Here is a 10,252-nt window from a genome sequence, read left to right on the forward strand (position 1 = left end):
ATCATAAAATCCAGAACTGTGTGCTATGGTTTACATAGAGATGCTCATGACCAATAATGTGGAGACAGAGAGAAAAAGCTTCTGCCTTATCAGAGGTTGTAGCAGATAAAATGTTTTCCAGTTCTTTCTCCCTCATTGGATGTGTATGCCACATATTCAGTGTGAAAGCAAATCGAATTTCATTCATTGGACTTAAGAGCTAAAGGAGAAACCTTTGCGCAGTAGCAAGTAACCTGGCCCACAATAGCTTAAGCAGGTAACTCTTGCTCCAACTTGCAAATTCTTCCCTGCACAGCCAGAACACATCCCACACAGCCTTTTAAATCAGAATTACAGTTCAACCAACCACCTTTAACTTCTGATAAGTTCCAAAAATTGTGCTCAGACACTTGGCTTGTGTCATTTCTGACAATTATATGAAAACAAGAACTCCCTTTTCTCTTCCAGGTCCAAGCCACCCTGAAGCGCCAGTGGATGCAATTTAAGATCCAATGCAGCCAGCGCTATGGGCGCCGCGACAGGCGCCCCAACGGCAGGCGCCCCAATATCAATGCCGCCGCTGCCGCTGCTGCCGCCGCCGCCGCTGCCGCCGCCGTCGAGGCTGAGGCTGGTAGCGGTCTCCCGATATACATCTGCCATCAGGAGCCGAGGAACAACGAAGTTGCCGTCAACCCCGGCGAGATTTCTGAGATCATCCCTATGGAAGTGGTGGAAGTGCTGGAAGTGCTGGAGCAGGAGTCAAGCGCTTAAATGTGAAGCCAGTAGAGCATCGTGATCTCTGAGCCTCATGTCCTGGGAGAAAAAACAACCATGCGTTTAGAGTGATCCCCATCCTCCCAGGAGCCAAACATGTCATCTGTGAAGAATTATTAAGTAACTTTGTCCATAGTGAATCTGAAGAATATCCTTGGTACTATTGCTATGGGAGACAGTCAGGAATGGAGTCTCCCACTGCAACACTTGTGAATTCCATCTTTCATCCAGTGCTGAAATGCAGGTGTAATGCAAGCAAAGTATCCAAGAAAAACACAGTTAAATTGATCTAGTTCAGATACAGGGTGCTCCTTGTTAATCTTGAGCCATTTATACCTTGAAAAATTAAAATCACTGTCAAAGTCTTTTATTTTTAACTCTAAAATTTGAATTAGAATATTTCTGTATTTGGCTATGGATCTGATTTTTAATTTTTTTATTTCAATCAATTCTGATACGACTCAGATGTTTTACCATCCACACAATGCAAACTACACAAATTACAACGTGACCTCTACAAGACAAAGTGACTTTCTCATATAGAGATGACTAAGAATGTGGGTAAAAGACTCACGCTTGGCAGGAAAACGTAATGCTTTGAATGAAAAAGAAACTGAGTCACTTTGCTTGAAACATTAGATGGGCCAATTTGTTAATTGGTTTATTAATAATGTATGCTCAGTCTGGTTTTAGATAATCCTGTCCACTAGGCAGCCCTAACTTTTGTAAGGAATGGGCCTTCAGGTTGAAATGTGCTTTGGTCGCTGACATTTATAAATTGGGAGGTCACAGAAAATCCTTTGCTAAATTTTTCACAAAACTGCCAAAAAAAAAATAATTCCTAGTGGAAGAGAATATTCTCTTTAAAGAAAGTTTTCTACTTTCCTAAGCTCCAGGATTTAGAAAGCAAATTACTCCAAAGTTTATAAAGCTGATTACCTCTTGCCCTCGGGTGCTACCTAGCAGTAAAAGATACATTTAAGACCGGTAATTAAAGGACTCCATATAAGTTCATTCACTGCTTTCCACCCAGCTTCAAAGCTTAATAAGATCTCAGTCTTTTTCAGGAAGATTCAGCAGGGCTAACTCTAAGTCAGGTTGTAGCTGACCTCTTGTTTGCTGCGCACAAGAGGGGGGAAAATGTAACCACCACAAGTTGAACCATATCAATTCATTTAAAATTAACAGTTTCTCATTGAAACCCAAAGTTATATTCCCATGTCTCTCTTTATTTCCCCAGTATAAAATCTTCAAAAGTCCCTGAACAGTGTTATTACTGGCACCTGAAATTAATTTGTGAATTTGCAATAGTATTCAGAGTTATCATTATTTAATTACTATGCTAAATGAGGAGATACATTGAAACCCTTTAAATCTCAAGTCTCATCTATGACATCTTATGCCACCGCCTGTAGAAGTGATTTAGTTGTGGAAAGACAAAAAATTTGTTCTGGTTACATAGATAGTTTACCCCCCCAAAATTATATTCTTTCAGAAAATATTTTGGATACTAAAGTAGTTTAAGTCTCCTTTACTGAATGTAAGGGAGGAGTTAAAGAGAGGGTATTTTTCCAATCACAGTGTTTATGTAATGGTGTTTCTATTTTTGTTTACAAACATGGAAAACAGTGTATTTCAGGCAGCTCTAGTACAAATGTGATAATATGTTGCTAAAATATTCTAGATGTTATGAGCTAATATCGTAGGGGCTGAAGAAAATTGCTTATTATAGAATTGTACATGGTGCCAAATTTATGTGAAATGCTTATGCTATGTATGTGTATAAATTAATACAGTGTATGTGATAAGCAAAAAGGTGTATATTTGTGTATTTTTCTAAAGAAATATATTCTTCATCTTTTCATTCATTCATCTCGTCTCATGCTCATTCCATGTCTTTTCCATTTCGGTCATGCATTGCTAACATCTCCTCTGGCTAGCACTGCCGGAGAGAGGGAGATAACCAAAGTATAGGGTAGGAAACCATGCACAAAACAGTAAAATGATTATCTTTGTCAGTTTAACCCATCTTCCATCTTGTCTTCAATCTGACTATAAACTCCATGGCATATTTTTCATATCTTTGATAATACAAATACAAATAAGATAAAACTGTCGATTTATGTTGTATAAGTTTGGGAAGCACGGCAAAGCAAAGAAATCCAGAGCAAGAAAGTATCATGTCCTTTTATTGTTCTTGGAATTTTTTTTTCTGAGATTTTACTGCCTATGTTTTAATCTAGGATTTTTATGTTTTGGGGTCTAATATTTATATCTTTGATCTATTTTGAATTTATCCTTTTTTCTTTTTAATTTATTTTTTATTTTTCAAATACAGTTGTCTCCATTTTCCCACCACCACTTTCCCCTGCCCCACCCACCCCCACCTCCCACCCTCAGTCCTTCCCCACTTTGGCTTTGTCCATGGGTCCTTTATACATGGTCCTGACTTCATCCTTCCCCCTTCTTATACCCCTTGTTTGATGTTTTTTTATTCTGGGACCAGACCTGAACTGTCCAACATCACATTAGATCATTAGAATTGTTATAATAATTGATTTTTAATATAGTTTGAGAGAGAGACTAAGGCAGAATAAAAGGCAGCTAATTAAATCATTAGAATGCATAAAGGCCACTATTGGAAAGATGTTCAGATCTAGAAAGTAGGAAAAGAAAAAATGAGGGTTAAATGAGAACTGTGATGGACTAATAAAGAGGAACAAAAGCAATTTGTAGATTCTTCAAACTATGCAATAGCGTCCAAAATTGTTGGTCTCATGAGATCTAGAGAACTTTTTCAAAAAGGATGCATAAGGGAAACATCCCTTCCTCTATGTTCCAGTAAGCAATACAGACTTGTGATCTTGAAGAACAAAAATGATTTCTCATTGCACCATAAAATCTGATTCTTCAAGAGGGGAAAGTGAACTCTAATAGTCAGCTGCCTACTTGCATTGATCCATACTACAAAGTGATCCAAAATAGATCTTTGGGTTCACATAGATATTAGGGGGTCCTGAGGAAGGAAAGGTATTTAAAAAAAGACATGAAAAAAATGCTATCATCATGGCGTTCCAACCTATCTCATGCATTCCTTCATTCATTATCATTGATGTTTCCTGTAACTTTCATCCAGCTATACAACAAATGCTTATTAAGAGTAGTTATCATGGCAACGCTTCTTTGCAGTGGCAATTGCTTCTTTTCTGTGTCAACGACAAAAATCGAAACCTGCTCAATGAACCATTACCCTAAAACCACAACCACTGATGTTTTGGGGGTGGAAGAAGAAAGCTGCATGTGTGGTTGGATGTCGTAGAGATCACGTAAACTCAGGAGCAAACTTCATTTGTTATTTTGATTTAGGAGACAAGCTGTCTCACTCCTACCTTAAGCTCAGTAAAACTGATTTTTCTTAACCAATCCATAGGTTGGGGAAACAATAAGTGAGAGCATAAAGAAAAAGGATAATATGTATATGTGAGGACAAAAGAAGGTAGAAAAGCCACATGTGAAAATTAAGAACTATATTTCTGATAGTTTTTATTCCTCTGGACATATTGGTAGAATTAACCTGTGTTTAATATCTGAATAATGTAAAACACTGAAGAAGCGGAAACACAGCCATTGAAACTGAAAACTAACTTAGGTCAAGAATATTTTCTAATACCCTATCTTCCTCCACTTGGATTAGCAAGCATCTCTGACAGATTTCAAAGATTTTTCCATCATCTTAAGCATTGACCAGCCAGTCCCTGAGGTCACTGATTAGTGCTCATTTTCCATTTACAGAAAGTCAATGTCTTCTATCTAACTTTCCCAGAAACCCTCCCACTGGGAATCAAACTGTGCCCTCGCTCTTTCCCTGACTTACTAGCAATGCCACTGCATCTCACTGCTGTCTCCTTTACGTAAGAGACTTATTATTTCAATTTGGAGAAACTGTCCCCAAATAAAATCTCAGAGTGTTACTAGTGAAATACTGAAGAGAAATTCAATAAAACCAGTTGAGAGTCTTTAATGAATTAAAAAAAATAAAAGCAATCCCGTTCAGAATAGATCAGGAACTCGGTCTCCCTCTCAACCTGCCAGACTGGCTGATCAAATCTAGCACACCTGTCTCTCACTCAGAGGCCCTACCCCTAAGCACACACCCAGCTGCTCTCTCCAAATCTCTGCACAGCAGGGGAGGTGGTTGCCAAGGGGCTGCAACCCTTTCTCCAAAAAACGGCAACTCTCCCGTGCACCTATGCACAGTAGCTTCTGTACTCTGTCAACAAAGAGGGAGATCATGGGGCATAACATTATAGAGGACATCCTTTAAACAGAGATCATTCGAGAACAAAACAAAAACAACAACAAAAAGAAAAACACTGCAGTCAATATAGATCTAGAGACATCAGCTTACTTACTCTTTATAACAACCCGTCAGGGGGTCTGCCGGCTTCTGCTTGTAGGCCTGGCAACTATCCAGGTACCACCCAGCCTCCTGGGGGCTCCAGGCAGGGACCAGAGTGCAGTCGGCCAGGATACACCCTTGGCCAGCTCCTAGAGGGCCTGCTGAGCATCTTTCACGTCCACGTGGGTGAGCAGGACACGCAGGGTGGAGCTCTTCCCGGGCCCTGCAGATGCTCGGGGATGTAGTCTGGGTGGAAGTAATCTGTGGTGGCCATGTCGGTGGCTAAGGAAAGGGGCACCAGTGCTCTGGCCCAGCATGTTGTCAGGAACCGCATTGCCAAACTCCCTGGGGACATTGCACACGAACTTGAGCCTCTGCCGGGGGCTCACGACGATACTGTTGGATTTTACTTCCGGTTTGGGGGCCTGGCGCAGGGAGGTCTCTCCAGCCTGGGGTTCTGGCCCAGTGGGGCGTGGGGCTCCAGCTCCCCCTGCAGGTCCCGAGATGGCAACTCAGCGGAGGCCTGAGCGGCTGCTTGGGCCGAGGTCTCCACGCCAGGATGGGCTCTGTGAGGCTCTGAATAAGAGCTTGGCCCAGCGGACTGCCACACTCCCTCTTCGTCCATCCCGTGGTTATCCTGGGGCCTCCTCACCCCAGAGCCTCGGGGAAAAAACCGGAAAGGCATCCAGGCGTCCCCTGCCCGCCTGGCCCTAATGCCTCTGCTTTTGAAATTGCCATCTTGATTGGCCCTACTGCGCCATCGTGCCTCTCAAAGCGAAACTGTTCCCCTCAACTCTAAAAGGTAGTTGTCTCCTCATGGATGAGAAGACAGGGATTGTTTGTGATATGTATCTTTTTCGTCCAAAATTAAGTTAATTCATGGCCCTTAGTTCCTTCAAATACGAGGGATCTTCAGATGAAATCTATCTTTCTATAGTTTGAAAGGATTTCTTTCTATAGCCAGAGAGTTTTTCACACACCATGTTGGTGTGCAGTTTCTCTATTGTGAAGGCGGTCCTTGCGTAGATGCCCGAAAGACAAAACATGTTTTTGGACACATTTCAGGGTCTCTCCTGGGACACGCCCGGCCTCACTGGAGGCTTGCTGCGGAGCGGAGGAAGGGGAAGCAGGGCTGCTCTCACCAGGTTCTAGTGAGACTTTCACTCACTGGTCTTCTAGAATTGAGTCCTGAAGAGTTAGGATGGCGAGGACCATAATCATTTCTTTACCATTCAACTAGGCACCGAGCGGTGAAGAGACGGGGGAGGATGGAGAAGGAAGCGCTGAAAACTGCAGGCCCAGCCACGAGGGCAAACTAGCTCGGGCTGTTGGCTCCCTCTCCAGATTACCAACCCTGGAGAAGCTATAAAGGCCGAGGGAGCACACGCATTTCAGGACTCAGTAATTAATGAAACCAGGAAAGGAAAAAAAAAAAAAAAAGAAATAAACAGAAATGAAAAAGTCTAAGCTCCCTGAACCAGTGTGTATTTTGAGAAGGCGATGGGAGTCTATAGAACAGCTCGTGGCCACAGGCAACAAAAGAATAGAATGGAGGAAACAGTTTTATTGTGTTCTGCGCTTTACCTTCTCCATTGCTTTGGGACCTCACCGGCAGCACAACAGCCTTATTGCTGGACCCACTGTCTGTAGGGTACTCTCAGGCTCTAAAGGAGTAAGAAATTCATGAAAATAAACATGTATGCCCTTAGCAGTGACCTTAGACAGTCATCCCTCCCTGTCCTTCTCCAGTCCCACACGACTGATGGATCACAACCTGGGGAGTTTGTCTTCTCCCAGTTTTACTCTGCAGAATTTATAAGGGGCCAGGTTTAAGCTTTCCTGGTAGAGTGGCAGCAGAGAGAGAGGGTGGAGGCCTTCCCTGAGACTAGATCTTTACCCTGGGACTCACTCCCTCCATTCTCCTCAAATTCACCAGGATCCACAAAACCGTGGCCTCATCTTTGGCCAGTCCCCAATAGACTGTAGAGACCAATTACTACCGAAATAGGAACTCATAGGCCAAAGTAATTAGGCATCTCAGGAATATAACTATTCCAAAGGAGAGCTAACAAACTAAGCAAAATCTACACTCTGCCAGAGTGATTGGGAAATGTTGATGAAGAATTCCAAATGACATTGAATATGTACTTTGAAGGACATAAATCTAATTCTTAGCAATATAAAAAACAACAAGAAAGAATGCAAAAAAACTCAAAGGGACTATTGGTTATGAAAAAATGCAATAGCTGAAATGAATAACTCTATATGCAATACTTGAAATAAATAACAGCTAATTAGTAAGATAGATGCAGCTTAAAAATCAATTAGTGAGTTAGAAGAACAGGTTGGAAAAGGTTGGAAATCTGATCTGCCCAGAGGAAGCAGGGAAGAAATAGAGAGAAAAAGGAAAAACAACAACAACAACAACAACAGAGATACAAAGGCAGAAATGCCACTTGCCTGGACAACAGGAGTGCCAGAGAGAGGCCAAAAAATAAAAATTGAGAAGGAAAAATATTTGAAGATATATTTAAAATCATCCAGGATTAAAGAAAGATAAAAGGCCTTAACTAAGCCCTGGCTAGAGTGGCTCAGTGGATTGTGTGCTGGCCTGCGGACCAAAGTGTCGCCAGTTTGATTCCCAGTCAGGGCACAAACCTGGGTTGCAGGCCAGGTTGCCAGTAGGGGGCATGTGAGAGGCAACCATACATTAATGTTTCTCTTCCTCTCTTCCTCACTTCCCCTCTCTAAAAATAAATTTTAAAAAATCTTTTTAAAAAAGACCTCAAATAAGAAAAACTCAAATATGGTCAAATAAATACCCTAAACTAAAATTTTTGTTAACATTGACAAGATTGGGGCAAGAAAACATAACAAAAGAGCAGACTAAAACTTTTTTCTTTTAGGGAATAGAAATGTGGATAATTAAGAAAGCAATAAACATGAATCCTGATCTTAAGACATATGCAATGTCTTAATATAAGATTAATTATAATACATTGGTCATGGTCACCAATTAAAAACATAATTTCATGTTGGATTAAAATATCAAAGTTCCATAACATATAGGCAACAAGAGACAAACCTGAGTCAAAAAAAAAAAAAAAGGAAAGCAAAATAGAGAAAAGATTGAAAATAAATGGGAAGAGTTATGCTAAGAAAACATGAACCCAAAAGAGGTGAGTTATTTCTTAATATCTGACCAAATAAAATTTAAGACAAAAAAGTCATAAAGGACAGAGAATAAAATGTGTTCTAGTAAAGGGAATGATTGAACAATATTAGAACCACCATAAACTCACATGCGCCTTAAAATACAGCTTCAAAATGTATCGAGCTTCAAGATAAATGTCTAATCACTGTGTTGTATACCCAAAACTAATATAATATTGTATGTCAATTGTAGTTGAAAAATTAAAATATATCAAGCAACACTGAGAAAACTTTATGAAGAAAGAGGTGATTTATCAATTTTAGTTGAGGATTTTAACATACTGTTTCAGAATCTGGTAGATCACAGAAGTAAAATATTAGAGATGTTATAAATATCTGGAAAATCAAACTCAAGCTATTAAAAACATATCAAACTCTATGTTCAACTAAGAAGAAATGTGCCTTCTTTTTGAGCATACACAGAATATTTACAAAGAGAGCCTTACTTAAGACTGTAAAGAAAACTTTCATTAATTCCAAAGGATTAATATCATTCAGAAGATCTCTGACCAAAATACAATAAAATTAGAAATTAATAACAAAATTGGAGCTTAGACAACCTGTTGTTGGAAACAATAAATATTTCAATATTACCCTTATCTTTTAAAAGATTAAAAATTATACTATGGTGGTGTTTTATATTAGTATCATATCAGTCTTTAACTATTAATTTATTAGATAAAGAAAGTACCACACCTATAGCAGTTCCTTGAAGGACACTATAGCTCTATTTATCTAAGAAGACACAAGAAGGTGAGCAACAAAGTAAAAGCAAAAAAGAACCACATGAAGAAAAGTGTTACATGAGAAATTACCTTGATGCAATGGTATCCTCCAGGTACACACTATCAGGCAAGTTATCTCAGACATCATGGTCCAGAATGGCTCATAGACTACATAAGGGTGCTCAAATCATGCAGTTTATTTAATCAACTAAAAATACTCAGTGAGAAGATTGGGGTGGGTTAGTACAACTAAGATAGACTACCAGCAGGGTAGACTAACCACACTACCTGTCTCTGGGTACAGTGTTACATGTCCTCTCAGTGTCACAGGCGTATTCCCTGCTAAAGGTATGGTTGTAAGGACCAATGTGGAGATTTGAGCAATGGACACAGAAGATGGGAGATGCCTATAGCCAACATATGGCACCCACTCTTAACAGAGAGACGCAAGGCTACGTATTTGCGGCCACAGCGGTAGTTTTGCCAATTGTCATATTTAAGAACTATGAGGTTTTCTGAATTTCTTGGGTTGAGGACACAGGAGCTAGGGTAGATGTTTCCATGGGTGGTAACCTGAGTTTCCACTCAGGCCTTATCACTACTGAGTGTCTTAGAAGCCCCATGTAGATATGGAATATCAAGAATATTAGGGGATCCTATGCCTTGGTATTTTTAAGGTATCATAAATTGAATATGCTCTATTCAATTTATTCTATGTCCAGTATATCTCACAGGTTACTAACCTACTTATTGTTCATACTTTTCATTTATATCCCTTGTCTTTATAAGAGAATTGTATGTTTTAAGTAACTCATCAAACACGTATGGCAGGGAACCATGAGTTTCAGAGCAGAAATCAATGAAATAAAGAAATAAAAAGAGGGGAATCAGGATGGTAGAGGAATGAGTGGAAGTCATGCTGACCTCCTCCCAGGACCAACCTGGAATTACAACTAAATTGTGTTGAAATCACCTGGAACAAACAACAGAACAATAGCGAAAGAGGAGCCTTATTACCTCAGACAGACAGAAGAATCAGCTTTAGCACAACCAGACTAGTAACGAGAGCAGTAGAGACTCGAGAAGGCGGGCAGGGGGCCCACAGGCAGCAGCACCAGAAGGATATTGAAACGGCCAGTTGGATCCCCCTAAGAAGCGCGGG

At 40.3% G+C, this 10,252-nt stretch overlaps 1 protein-coding gene and 1 pseudogene across 1 annotated transcript in view; one reads left to right on the forward strand and one right to left on the reverse strand.

Annotated features, from left to right (window-relative positions):
* CALCR (calcitonin receptor) overlaps positions 1 to 757 on the forward strand; it is a 95,521-nt gene extending 94,764 nt beyond the window's left edge. Inside the window, exon 13 of the mRNA XM_054564627.1 lies at positions 448 to 757. Within this exon, the coding sequence (XP_054420602.1) occupies positions 448 to 750 (303 nt within the window). The 3' untranslated portion in view covers positions 751 to 757. The remainder of the gene's footprint in view (positions 1 to 447) is intronic.
* A 4,404-nt stretch (positions 758 to 5,161) lies between these two features.
* Positions 5,162 to 5,837, reverse strand: LOC129063138 (DNA excision repair protein ERCC-1-like; annotated as a pseudogene).
* Positions 5,838 to 10,252: the final 4,415 nt, after the last annotated feature.

This window comes from Pteronotus mesoamericanus, unplaced genomic scaffold (assembly GCF_021234165.1).
Source record: "Pteronotus mesoamericanus isolate MK-2021 breed Mesoamerican mustached bat unplaced genomic scaffold, CSHL_Meso_final scaffold_85, whole genome shotgun sequence".
Lineage (NCBI taxonomy): Eukaryota > Metazoa > Chordata > Mammalia > Chiroptera > Mormoopidae > Pteronotus > Pteronotus mesoamericanus.